This window comes from Solea senegalensis, linkage group LG18 (genome assembly GCF_019176455.1).
Source record: "Solea senegalensis isolate Sse05_10M linkage group LG18, IFAPA_SoseM_1, whole genome shotgun sequence".
NCBI classification, from domain to species: Eukaryota; Metazoa; Chordata; class Actinopteri; order Pleuronectiformes; family Soleidae; genus Solea; species Solea senegalensis.
In genome coordinates this window covers 2,635,717-2,649,635 of record NC_058041.1, presented here as the reverse complement: position 1 = coordinate 2,649,635, position 13,919 = coordinate 2,635,717, and the positions used below count along the sequence as shown (strand labels likewise).

At 42.1% G+C, this 13,919-nt stretch overlaps 1 protein-coding gene across 2 annotated transcripts; it reads right to left on the bottom strand.

The window, feature by feature from the left end:
* Positions 1–2,018: 2,018 nt before the first annotated feature.
* On the bottom strand, positions 2,019–13,810 carry rnf40 (ring finger protein 40). Of its 2 annotated transcripts, none has more exons than XM_044014086.1 (20): positions 13,758–13,810; positions 13,155–13,303; positions 12,888–13,055; positions 12,160–12,472; positions 11,134–11,334; positions 10,804–10,925; positions 10,352–10,498; positions 9,801–9,875; positions 9,560–9,679; positions 9,259–9,438; positions 8,929–9,064; positions 8,417–8,538; positions 8,018–8,277; positions 7,774–7,891; positions 7,528–7,677; positions 5,019–5,231; positions 4,809–4,934; positions 3,055–3,195; positions 2,828–2,929; positions 2,019–2,439 (listed from the first exon to the last, which is right to left on the bottom strand). In XM_044014086.1, exons 2-20 carry the CDS (start codon positions 13,290–13,292, stop codon positions 2,263–2,265), a joined length of 3,009 nt encoding a protein of 1,002 aa, XP_043870021.1. In that variant the 5' UTR covers positions 13,293–13,303; positions 13,758–13,810; the 3' UTR covers positions 2,019–2,262. The 2 variants fall into 2 exon arrangements, with proteins under 2 accessions (XP_043870021.1, XP_043870022.1); XM_044014087.1 differs by having other exon boundaries at positions 5,019–5,228.
* Between the last annotated feature and the right edge of the window lie 109 nt (positions 13,811–13,919).

Below are 13,919 nucleotides of genomic sequence, written 5' to 3'. Positions count from 1 at the left end.
TCCAAACCAAACTGTACCATGATGGAAATATGGTTTTACACACTGGGTTGTTCACTTGCCTCATCCTTGCCCTGAATGATCAGAGTTTTTGTGATTAAAGGCAGAAGCTTGCTGTGCAAATGCAGAGAGAGTGGAAGAATGATAAAGCTGTGACAGATTTTGCATCTTTTTTGGTTTGCAAAGGCCACCGTACTTCGCTGACGTGCTTCAGGAAAAGTGGATTAAGCAGAAGAGTTTATTGGACACTGCAGTCTCAGCATTAGATAACCCTTGAAACTTAATTCACTTGACTTTTACTTAAAGGTCTCGTGTGTGGTATTTCGGGATGTTTATTGATTTACTGATTGTATAAGTGTATACATGCTTTGAAATAAAAAACATTTGTTGTTTTGTTGACTTAAAATAAGCTTTTTAAATGTACTTTAGGAAAGGGCCTCACTTTACAGAGTCAACATCTCCAGTTTCCTTGAGGGGGTCTTCTGTTGCAATCTGCAGTCTCGCCATTAGATGTCACTAATGCTGACACACTGGACTTGTAAGATTTCTCTCTGCGGTAACATCTCCCAACAATTACGCAGGTGCTACAGAGACGAGAGATGGGGGAAAAAAAACAATCAGGAAACAGCACCAACTTTCTCTTGACATGATTTATACTGTGAATTGGTTTGTTATGTTTTAAAGAAGTGGGTCTCCATAATAAAGCGTTTGGGAAACACTGCACTTCACAGCAGATTCAACTAAAAAGAGCTGGTGGTCTCTGACGTTTGAAGAGCGAGCGTCCCTGATGCACAGTGTTGTTGATATTAATGTCTGGGGCTGGGTGTTGCCTGCTGCTGCAGCACAAATATGCAATAAAAGCAAAAACCCAAAGGACTTGTGCCTGGAGTGCTATGAGCTTGGCCCCCGTCACAGCATTGTGTCATAGATTAATGATAATGAAGAACATCACTTACTACAACATGCTTGACATACAGAAGGATCACTTAAAACGAGGTTAAGACTACCAATTTATTCTAGTGTACGGGTAAAACGTCCAATTCCCATGTATAATAAACAATAAAAAATGATTCCTGCCTTTGCCAACAGCATAACCAATCCCTGCAGGGACTCGGAGTTAACTGTTACCAAATGCCTGATAAAGTCTCGTCTTTTCTTTTTTTTTTCCACATATCCACTCTGTCTCCGCAGCCTGGAACTTTTTATGTGTGCAACATGGTGTGAACTGCCTTTCCCACAAGCGCTAACGTCAAACAGACGCTAACCAACCTCCCAGTAAATGGATCACATCATCAGAACAAGAGGGAGAGGGGCTTTCATTGGCTCAATTAGGCCTCGCAGCATGTTGTTACACAGATGTTTTTGTACTCGACTGTCGTAGGCTAACCTTTAGGAGAGCAGCGGAGGAGAAGAGGACCTGGAGCAGCGCAGCCCCACTAAGGACACCCATATGAGCCGACTTTCCACTGGAGTGATTTCATCGGTAATGAGGCACTATAAGCTGCAGATGTTGTGTCAAACTCTCCAGAAGGAACCATGGCAACGGGATGAACACACACACAGGACCTTGCCCAAGGTGATCCAAACACTCCTGTATGTGCTGACTGGGTGCCAAACTAGCTGACGTCTCTAAGGCATTGTTAATACTATAGTCTAACCGAAGGAGTTAGATAACTCTCTGGCTGTTATGCTTTATATATCAGAAACATATTTAGGTTTAGACATGCAATCCTCCAGTCTGTAAAGAATGGCTTCTTTTAATTTCTTCTTTTTTTCACTGTTTTTACAGGATTTCCAAAACCAGCAGGACAAAACCTTTCAAAGAAAGACTTCAAGGAGGATCAGTCAGGTATCAGTGCAGTTCCAAGTTCTTCAATACATTAACAAAAAAAAAAAAAAAAAAAAAGCTAAAGAAATATTTAAGTGGGGCCAGTTTGTCAGAAGAGAGGATGTTTAACTTGGCAAGAAGAGCAAAGACAGGAAAACAGGGCAGAGCAGCTCAACACGGAAGAACATCACGGTTTGCACAAACAACTGTGTTTATTAGCTACAGCACAAATCTCTCAGTTAGATGTGTCATTGTTTGGTCACAACATTAATCGCCAACTGGCAATGACGCAGTAAAAAAATGTCTTTCCAAAGAGAGATTAAAACAGGGAAACACACGTTTGAACGTCTTTGAATAAATCCTCAGTCAGTTCCTTTTCTCCATTCTTCTTCTCCACTTTGGTTCTCTTCTCTCCACTCCTCTGGACGCCGCGTGAATTAGGTGATGTAGATGCGGTGAAAGTCGTTGGCGCCAAAGGCACAGTTGCATTTTGGGCACTTTCTCTGTCTGGTGTCGTAACGCATCTTCAGACACTCGTAGCAGAATACGTGGAAACACTTGGTGAGCACCGTCTCCTTGTCTCGTGTGTTGCAGCAAGGGCAGCGCAGTTTGGCCTGGAGACAGATAAAAAAAAGAAGTTATTTATGGGCCAAATACCGACTTGCCGGCACAGTTATTACATCCATTACATAGGGTGTTACGGCTAATACTAGTGGGTGTAACAAGTATGAGTTCTGATATCCCCAAAGCACAGAGTGGCTGTAATATTCTGAGAGGTTTGAGCTCACTTTCTGGCACGTGCTTGCACATGACAAACTGCCGTTGCCAGCCAATCAGACAAATCACAGCGCTGTAGTATTTGAATTACGACATTACTTGTCCGCCGCACTGTTGTATTTCTGTCAACAGGCACTACAGTGTCGATTGTGCCTGAAAGCGGTTTGTTTTCTTTACACAGAATTAATAACGGTAATAAATTTCTCTGGACATAAACGTCCTCACCTTGTACTGGTTGATCTCCTCCTGCAGGATCTCGTCGGCATCAGTGTAAACCTCCATCTTCTTCTGTTTCTCCAGCTTCCGTCTCAGCCTGGACAGATCCTCCTGTAGGGCGCGAGGATGAAGAGTCATTAGAGCGAGCCGCAGGACTCTGTGATCCTCCCACAACACCTGGAGTTAACTTGTGGGACGTCTGTCTTTGAGTTTAGATGCTGAAATGTATAACGTACCTGTGCTCGTTTCAAGTTGCTAATCTCCCTCTCCCGGGCAGTGCGGTTCTCTGCCACAGAGACCTGGATCTCCTTAAGCTTGGCCTGCGTGTGCTCCAGCTGCACCTTCAGGTCCTCTGCCAACTGGGCAGCCTCCACGGCCTGCAGCAGAGAAGGAACCGGACACACTCAATTAAAAAAGATAAAAATAAATGAAAAAAAGAACTGACGGTGACATTCCTGAGCTGTAATGTGGTGGTGCAGCACGTTTGGAAAAAGACCTTGAGTTAATTATTCTAGCTTCATATTTGATTCTGCCGTTCTACCAACCTGGACCGCTGCTTTTGCATGTTGCTTTAATCATATTTACAACAGCAACAGATTGCGCTCATTTTCCATCCCTGGCAACCATTTTCCACAGCATACGTTATGTTTTTAGATCCTCGTCATTGCCTTTACACAAGCCCCTGGTTTCACTTAAAAGCGTTTCCTGTCATGTTTTTGTTCTCGTTAAAATGAGATTAAAAAGTGATTGAATTAGAAATATGTTCACTTAAATGACAAGATGACCTCTTTATTTACCATGGGGGCACAGCGGATATTGTACTTCACTTGTGCAGTACTCATTCAAAATGTGCCCGTTTTTTGTTTGTAGCTTTTTTCTTTGTGTTTGAATGCCATGCTGAGTGTGTGTGAGGGGCAGAAGTGGCTCTTTTGTTTTGCGATACATCCATTTCATTTATAGCAATATCTCGTATCTAGTCGTATTTATTATCTGGTGGCCTTAGTGCGTCACCTGACAAGTTTGAAGCCTGTCAGAGCCACCTAACGCTACCAGATAACGTGATTTGGAGTCTAGCTACGGCTGCATGTAGACGTTCAGTCAGACTCAAGCTGGCCTGGGGCGCTTAGCATCGCAGCTCCCACCCCCAGATACAATCCGGTAATAACAGAAGAAGCCAGTGCAGAGAAGGACAAGCCATGATGAAAAAGATGGCACAAATCAGGTCAGACTGACAGAGGGATTGAATGTATGCTCTTCCAGCTGATTGGATATTTTGTTCATGGATGGTAGAAGACTCTGAATGGCGCTAGACAAGCGAACAGCCTGCCACATGATAAACCTCTATCCATCCCTCCATTTTCTACCGCTTTGTCCTCCACAGTCCTCCACAACATAGGATGATACACGGGGTACACCCTGCACAGTTCACCTGGGTCTTCTTGCTGCAAAGGCAAGAGCGCTAACCACGACACCAACCTTGTGAACCTGAAAACCTGAAAATGCCTAATACTAACAAGCTGAAAGGGGGCATTTCGCCACCTAGTGGAGCAAAGGTGGACGCATTACATTCAATAAATCAATTCCCGAATACTACTGCCTGTATGTTGGGACAGGACAGTTTTCCCTTTACAAATGCAGCTTCACTTGACGGTGCATGGAACTGCACTGAATGTTGGCGAGGAACCTAAAATTAGCACTTGACCACACTCGAGCAGAACTCGTTGGTGTGGGAACGAGGACACACGCAGGGATACATTTGCAAACAGTGTAGCTTGTTAATACATTTTTTGGAACAAGCGGCTCACAAAGTTCACCTCAACACAATGAAAATGATGAAATACGACTTCGCGCACATGCTATAATTAAGATCCTCTTAGGTACACGGTGTTTATATAAAGGAGCCCAGACATCTGGCAGCAATCAAATCAAGCAGCAATTACCAATAAAGTGCAAGAGGCAACAGTATGACTGATGTCAGCTCTCCTCTCACCTTCCTCTTGTGGAGCTCTAGTGCTTGTGTTCGTAAAGTCAGCTCTTTTTCCAGAGTGGACAGAGTGCTCTGGAGGACGCCCTCTTTTTCTTCCAGCTTCTGCACAACCAGCAGCTGGGCGTCCACCTGAGAGAGAGAAGAGGGGCAGCAGTCCAGTAAATACTTCAGCTTTCCAGCACTATGAAAAACAGCCATTTTGCAACACTTCACCTGGGTTTTAAATCTGAGAACTTGGTCAGCCAGCTCCTCCTTCTCCTCCTTCAGCAGCTTGTAGATCTGGTTTGATTTGATTCGCTCACTCATGAGCTTGAAATTGGCATCGTCCTTCTCCCGTAGCTGCTGCAACAGTCGGCTGTTCTGCTCCTGCATGTCCTCGAAGGCTTGGCCCGTCACATCCATCTCACTCAGCAGGGCTTCCTCCTCCTCAAGAGACGCACAGGTGTCAGTCATCAAAGACAGGGTTCCAGTTTAAAAACAAATGGGGCCTCGTTTCACCACCACTGGTTGGCATAGATACTGGCCCTGTTCACACCTCGTATTAACATCTGTGCTTAGCGATCTGATCATGGCCAAACTGTGCCGAGCACGATCGCTCACACCTGGCTTTGAAATGTGTCCTTGATGCGTCTCCTGTGGCCACCACATAAGTGGATCTCAATTTCCCTGCTGACATCACGACTTAGCAAGGATAAAATTATGCTTTTAATTAGTCTGTTTGTACAGATGTGTCCTCAGTTAGCTTGTGTGTTTGTGCGCCTGTGTGTACACAAGTGACAGATATGGATAGAGAAAAAAGATACCAGAGGAACTGGAGCTGAATCAAAGCTCTCCTCAACCATTAGGAAAGAAATCATATGGCAATCAGAGTTACTATTGTGGCTATGGTTGCAAATAATTTACGAGTGCCGATAAAGTAAAAATAAAAAAAAAACCTTTGAATCTCTAATGTCTGAAACTCTAATTCGTCCCAAGGACAGACTGTCTTCATGCAGCACAGGAATGTGGACAAATGCATCCTCAAACCATGTGCAAATGTGGTTCCTGTGATCAGATCTGAGGACACATTCAGGACACATTGGGACCGCTCATGCTTGTACTAAATGTGGTTTTGGCTGTGATTGGATCACTGAGGACAGATGTTAATACCAGGTCAGAACGGGGTTAATTTGGCACTGTACATTTTTGGGTACGCAAATTAGTTTTCAAGTCACAGTCCCATAAATAAAATGATGCTTCTTCAGAGAAACATCCACACCATTAACGTGAATAAATAAATAACACTAGCTTAAACATGATGCACCTGTAAATGTTCCATCTTATGAAGTATTTTTGGCTTGAAAAAGAATCACACGTGCAAACGTCATCACATAACCTGCTGTAGTCAACTGTATCACATCTTCACTGGCCTGCTTAGAATTTATATCTTGCAATGCAATCACATCAGGGTTGTTTTTTTTCTGTGACAAACTTGCTCCATTTTTATTCACACTGTGCACTTAGAAGCCAATAAAGAAACATCAAATATGTGAAATCACACACGGGTGAATTCAGGAAGCCGGTACCAAATCAAGCATGTCCACCGCTACTGACATTCGACTTCAGACCAGATAAGGAGAAGTAAAGAGCTGAGTAAATCATTATCAGTCGAGACTGTGTTTTCTTTTCTGTTAACAATGTTCTGCTAGAGCTCCCAAGCACAAGAAGCTTCAGGGTATCGCATCTCAGCAGCTGTCTCCTTATACAAAACCAAAAATACTTGACTACCACTTTTGCACCATTTAGGATATTTGATTTCATTAAAACATTTTCAGAGCAAATAAATAAAAATAAATGTGGTATAATTCAAAACAAATTACTTTTAACAAACATCTAATGAAACTCAAACTAATAAATTAAGATAATACAAGTATTACATTGACCAATCTTTGATCCAGGTCAGTTAATTTTTTTGTTTTTCATGTCATGACAGTCTGCTCTTGTATTTCCTTAGTATTCTGACTTAGCAATGAAATGCTCATAATGTCTCAAGACAGTGGAGCCAAGTAAGTGAGCTCAGTATTTTCTCAGGGTAACAAACCATTGTTTCCTTTTCATTTTTGTGTTAATTCATTTAAACAAAGTTAAAAAAGAAATAAGACTAAGAACCTCATTAACTGAACACCATCATTATTTTAAATGTTGTGAGGCAAAGGGTGTTATACTCTAAAAAGAAATTTGTAATATTAGTCCAACTGTTGCATAACACATGACGTTTGTGTTATTATTAACTGACGTTATAGTATATTTTTAGTGTGTTAATATACACAAATAAACCTGTACTGTTAGAAAACTAGAAGAAACATTTATGACGGCCTTTCACTCAAGTACGTTTTTTTCTTTGGGCCCTAAACGACGATGATGACAAATACATTGGGGAAAAAAATAATACCAAGAGTCATGTAAAACGTTAAAGGCCATAGCTTCAGATCTTAGTTCCTCTTTAATGGTCTTAGATTAGAGGAACCTCTTTCTTAGGCAAATGTGATGTGATCATGCCACTCATCTGTAGAACAGCTGGCTTGTTTACAGGCATATCTGGTGGTGTCCCAGAGGTTTACATTTTTCTCATACTGGGCTGGTGATTCATGTCTCATTTCTCAGTAGTCTAAAAAAAATCAGCTGTTAAGTGAAGTGTACTCTGTGGAAGTAAAGGACAAAGTAGAAAAAAACAATCAGATACCTGCTTAGTGGCAGCAAGTTTCTTCTGCAGATGCTCAATGGTCTCTTCTGCAACTCTGATCTTCCTGAGGGCATCTTCATCGGCCAGCTTCTTACTTTCCTTCCTCTCCCTCTCCTCCAGCTCTCGCACCCTCATCCTCAACTCATCCACCTGGATGAATCATCGACAGGGATAAGTATTGCATGCGAGACGAGAACAAAAGACATTCTGCAGAAATAAATGTGCGAGAGAACGACGGAGACAGACCTCAGCTTTAGCTTTGCGCTCAGCGGCCATGAGCTGCACTTTGTCCCTCTGTTCCTTTGGTGCAGACTTGTACATGTCTAACAAGAGCTTCATCTCTTTCTGGGACTCTTGAGCTTTCCTGATGAGTTATAAAAGATTCACATCAGTAAGACATACCTTGAATGTGAAATGTTAAATTTAGATAACAATATTTTATAGCAATAGAATCATTGAATGTGTAAGTGAATAGAAGATGGGGATGTACTTGAGTTCAACTCTGTGCATCTTCAGTGTGTCCGAGTCTTTTCTCTTCAACTCGTCGCTGCGCTGTCTCTCTCGCTCACGCTCCCTCTCTCTTTCTCGCTCAGCCTCCCTCTCTCTCTCCCTGGCCCTCTGTCTTTCCAGCTCCTTTCTCCTCTCCTCCTCCTCCTCCTGGTCCTCGTCCTCCTCTTTCTTCACATCGATGCTGTCACTCGTCGTCTCCTCGAGAATCAGAGCACCCGTGTCGCCACTCTGACAGCGCAACTGTAGACAATGAACAAGAATGACTAGGAATCATTTTGTTTGTACTCATAACAGATGTCACCAATAATGTTTCTGTTTGCTTTATACATTTATCTGAACTTAGAAGCTCAGCTGTAAGAGTTCACTTCCCATCATCTACCTTATTGATTTCCATCTGTGTTTCCCGCAACTTCCTCTTATAGCGCTGCACGTCACCTTTCAACTGCAGGTTGTGGTTCTGAAGACTGCTGATTAAGTGTCGCATCTCCCTGTTAATTGGTCCTGAGAGAGCAAACACACACACAGAGAGCACAGCACAGAAAACATGTGGTTTGGTAATGAGTAAATTAACACTATGCAGAGCTGTAAAAGACGATGTACATGAGTGACATCATAATACAAATAAAACAGTATCTAATTTACTCCAATTTACCAAAAAAACAACAATGCTTTCCTCTATTGGTCAGTGTGTTGTTTAATATTCTTGAGTAACATCCTAAAAAAACAGTAATGGGTAATGCAACTGAATTAATTTATAATCTCCAATTACTGTGCATGCATGTGCCTATTACCTATTAAAAATAATATAAGTAGATTAGGTACAAAAAGAGCAATAATGATTGTCAGATTTGCTCTTGTCAAAAAAACTATGATGAGTGTATGAAAGGTTACCTGCTTGCTCGTTGGCTGCCAGGTTCTGCTCAAACTCGATGCGCAGCATTTCATACTCCTTGCGCACCTGGGCCAAGGTGTCCTCCAGCTGGATGACCTCAGTCCGCAGCTTCTTCTGAAGGGACAGCTCGTCGCTCTGAGAAAGTTAAAAACATCAAGACATTGCAGATCATGTTGCCAAGCAACTCCAATAATATACACAGGTACAGATTGAAAGTCAAGATGTTAGAAATATAAAGTAAAATGTGACAAGTAACGTCTGTCAGGCATTCTTGAGATTTCTGATGAATAAAGCTCATTTGTCTCTATGGAAAAACTTTATTTAATTACCTCCATGTGCTCTATCTGTCGGAGGTGGGCATTCTTTGCCGTGAGCAGGAGGGCCCGTGCCTCGTCCAGTTGTGTTTTGACCCCCAGAGACTCATTGTACAGCACGGAAAACTGGGACTGCAGACATTTGTACTCTAACGTCTCCTTCACAACCTCTTCTGGAATATTACGTAGATCCATCTGAAAAATGCAGGATGTACAGTGAGATGACAGTTCAGGCTGCACAAGAACAGAAAACTGATGTTTGATGATGACTTTCAAAGAAGAACCCAACAGATGCATCACACCATTTCCTTTATACCTTCAGCTTCTCGCTCTCCCTCACAGCCTCCTGGAGTTCCACCTGCAGTTTCTCCAACTCTGCCATGCGGCTATTCGCCAACTCCTGGTTGTGCTCCAACTCCGCATTGAGACTCTCAAACTATGAGGGGGAACAAGGACAATGTGTTGCATAAGAAATATGATATATAAACACTGTTGTGCCACAACTTATACCTAATATATAACATAATTTAAGTGACAAGAACTAGAGCTCAGCTCACCTTCTGAATGTTCAGTGTAATCTGTCCTCCAGGGAGACCACCTGAGCTGCCAGTGCTGCTGTACCCAGACTTAAGCTGCCAACAAGGTACAGGAAACATAAATAAACGCATGGTTACACACATCCTACAGTTAGCCAGCAAAGCATGAAGGACTTATTGAAGGATTTAATTATGAAAACGTAACAGTGTGACATCTTGTGGACAGAAAAAAGCTTACAATACACAGATACATCAAACCTTAACCATTAGAAATAAATGCATATTCCTAAAACCAGGGCTCCAGACTAACTAGTTGCACTTTTTCTTTTAGGTACACCAGGATAAATTTAGATGCACCTACATTTTTCAATACTCATGCTCTTATGCACACAAATGCTGCGGTCACACTTGACGTGCCCTTTAAAGCCCTTTAAAGTGTCCGTTGGGACATTTTGACAATGTGAGAATACTTTGGCTGGTCCTCACAAAGATGGATCTGAATCTAAATTTGTCCTTGCAGCTTTCCAGACATGTATACACGCACACGGACAGACAATATTACACAAATGCACCTGTTCCATAGCCTCTGCCAGATGTTTGTTGAGCTTTTGCTCTCTGTTGCGAAGTTTCTCAATGTCCCACTGCAGGTCCTCCACTGTGGTCTCCATCTCAGACACCTTGGTCTCAGCGCTGGTCACCTTGTCCACCCACTCATTATACTGCAGAAAAAAGAAGATAAGAAAGCGCAGCATATCAAAGGCTGTGTACATGCAAAGTAACAAGTACCCTTATTTGTCATTTTTAGCTATGCATCAGAAGTAATCTGCATCTATAATGACTCATCTAAAAACTTATATCACATGACTATTCAGGTAATGATGTGTGAGCAGGTGTAGTCAGGAAGCAAATTCTCTCCTGTGCAATTGTTTGTCTAATTTATGTGTTTATGTGTAAGAGTTCATAAGTTCATATCCATCACATGTACTGACACACAAACAAACAAACACAAACAAGGACATTGTACCTCCATAGACATCTTGTGATGTCGGCCCTGCAGGGAAGTGGCCAGGTCTCTCAGTCGTTTGTTGTCCTCCAGCAGAGTGTGGACCATACTGATGATATCAGACTGACTATCATCCTCACACGCTGTTAATGGGGATCAAGTAAGCAGTGTTCACTTACAACAGAGCTGATGGGTGTCAGGGAAATTCCTGTATACATTTACATATACTCCATAATAACACATTTAAGTCAAAATACCAGTGAGTAAATTATTTGAGGATGTAGGGTGTAAAATGTGCTGCAGCAATTCCTTTCATATGAATTTAGAACAAATCGATGGCAAGACAGTTACCTGCAGTTTGGACTTGCTTGCACATGTCATCAATTCGGCTGTGGAGCCGGTCAAAGACACAGACTAAGCAGGCAATAGCTTCCTTGCTGAACTGCATGCGGCCCTGTAGATGAAGAGTGAGCTCTTCCTCGCTGCTGTGCTCCAGTGTGGTCAGGAAACCCTTGGCATTTTCACTTAGGGGAGGAGGGGGTGGTGTGGCATCTAAACACAGAAGGATTCATTGGAGAAGATTGGTTAAATATTTGTATATTTGTATATTTGTAACATGTAACAAACTGATCTAATCTTTAAACCTTAATATTTACCCATAAATTAAAACTATCAGTACATGTCTGAGACACTTAAACCACTGACTGCCAAATCTCAAGCATTTTCAACTTAACTTATCAATGGATCAGGTAAATACAGATATGGAGGTTAGCACTGCTTTTTATAACCTTAAAATACTACAGGTATTTATGCCAGAGGAGTCAGCCGAAATAGGAAACTAATTGGAATGGAAAACATTGCAATATAGTGAAGACAACTCAATGCCTCATTCTATATGTAACAGTTTACCCACATACAACACATTTACAAGAAAGCATTGAAAAGGATGTCACTCATCCAGATGCTCTTATGTGTACAGAGTAAAATGATGTGAAAGATAGCAACAAGTGTGACTGACAAAATTCTTAAAGCCCAGTGTGAAGTCATATCATTGAGAACACTCTCATAGATGGGAACGCTAAATCAGCATTTCAATTTGTAATGTTCCTTGTTTCTTTAATTATATCTGTCATTTTTTGGTCGCTATCACCCACATATTCAGACAATTTCAACAAATCATTCAGCTCACTGACATTCTCACAATCATTTTGTTTATTATTACTTCTTCTGCAACTTTTTCTCCCAACGGATCAAAGGAACGCAGGTTAGCAAAAACACCCATTGAAGGTAATTTCTTTTTGAAATCCGCATGTCCTAATTACAATTATAATACTGTATAAGATAAAGATAGACTTAAATTAGGAAAATCGTGTTTACCTGTTGCTGAGTCTAGTGACGGTTCTGCAGGTGTCATCAGCTCTTCTGAGCCAGCAGGAGGAGGAGGCTTCGGCTGCTCCTGACGCACTTCCTGACACTCATCCTGCTTAAGCTGCTGTTCTGACTGCTCTCCTTCATTCTGGACCTCTGGAAGGGGATGTGGAGGAACGGCAGAGGTTGGTGAAGCAAGAGTGACGCCTTCTTCCTCCATATTTGTGGGACCAGAGAGAGGGGCCATGGGTGGAGCAGGGGTTGATGTTGCTGGAGCTTCTAGCTCAATACGTTTGCGTAAAATGTGCACATTCTCTTCCAACTGCAAATTAGAAACACAAACATTGAAAAATGTGTTAATTACTAGGGTATTATTTTAAAAAATGGAGTCCAACATTGAAAAGATCTTTTGATTTTCTTTTCGATTACAGTGGCATTCACAAAATATATATTGTGCTATACAAAGGCCTCCTTAGTGGCTGGTATATACACTGATGTATGTTGGTGTAGCTTGGGGAGAACTATGTACCAATCCTGTGTTTATATGAACATTTATGACGACAGGTTATAGCAAAAATTAGGAGCCCTGTGACCAACTGGTGACTTGTCCAGGGTGTACCCAGCCTTTTACCCTATGTCAGCTGGGATTGGCACCAGCGCCACCCGTTAACCTCATGTGGAGGATAAAGCAGTAGAAGATGGATGGGGGGGATTGAAATAACAGGGTACTCAAGTACCTTAGACCAGTAGCTGTTTACGATCAGCAGCGTGGTGTCATCAGTGGCTTGTCTCTTCTCCAGCTTTTCAATTTTCTCTCTTAGCTCATCCTCCATCGTCTGTCTCTGCTCAAGTCGCTCACAGAGCTTCTTATTTTTGAACTGTAGCACTTTCATGTCCATTTCCTCCTGCACAGAACAAACACAGACAGAGCAGGGTGATGTTTGGCAAAAGAAATATACAAACAATGTCAATATTTGAGAGATTAAACACTATAAATGACTGACCGTGGAAGAGACCCCAGCTATTCTAATGGGCTCGATGAGAGTAGTGGTGGTCTTCTCCTCTTTTTTGCTTTTCTTCTCAGGTGGCCCAGGGGGACTGTCCCCTCCTGAGGGACGCTTTCCTCCCCCAGTACCCGACATCTTCCCTTCCTCTGGAGGACAAAACGTGAAATCGTTAGGTAGTTAAGAGCTTTAACAATCTACAGATTAATTTGGAGAGCTCGTTAATATGGTGACAGCTAGCATTGTACACAATCAGACAGTACTATGTTGAAACCCCTCATTTTCACCGCCTCAAAATGTAGTGTTTCCAGTGTTCGTGTGAAATCATGTGTCCCTAAGCGGTTGTGCTTTATTCGTCTGATCAAAGACACAGACGTGGACACTTCTGCAGCGATTAACGACATTTTAACACGGCTGCTAACGCTAGCTAAGCTAATGCTATCGAGTAATTCTCCGGCACCAGTTTGGCTAAACGACACTCTTTGTTCAGAGTATTTGTGGGCGTTTTTATTTACCGAATATAACCGCACGTTTAAGGCACTCTGTACAATCTGTCCGTGTACATGGAATTCGACGTGGATTCTGACATTTATATTTACAAACCTTCAAAAGGAACGGATGGAAATGCAGCCGAGAGAGGATGCGGGGAAACTACAGGAAATGGCGACAACGTACTTCCGTTGAATGCGGTTTTCTTTCTTTCAACAAACGGTAAAATAAATCGTATTATTAATATTAAAATACTCCTGAAGTATGCCTTAATGT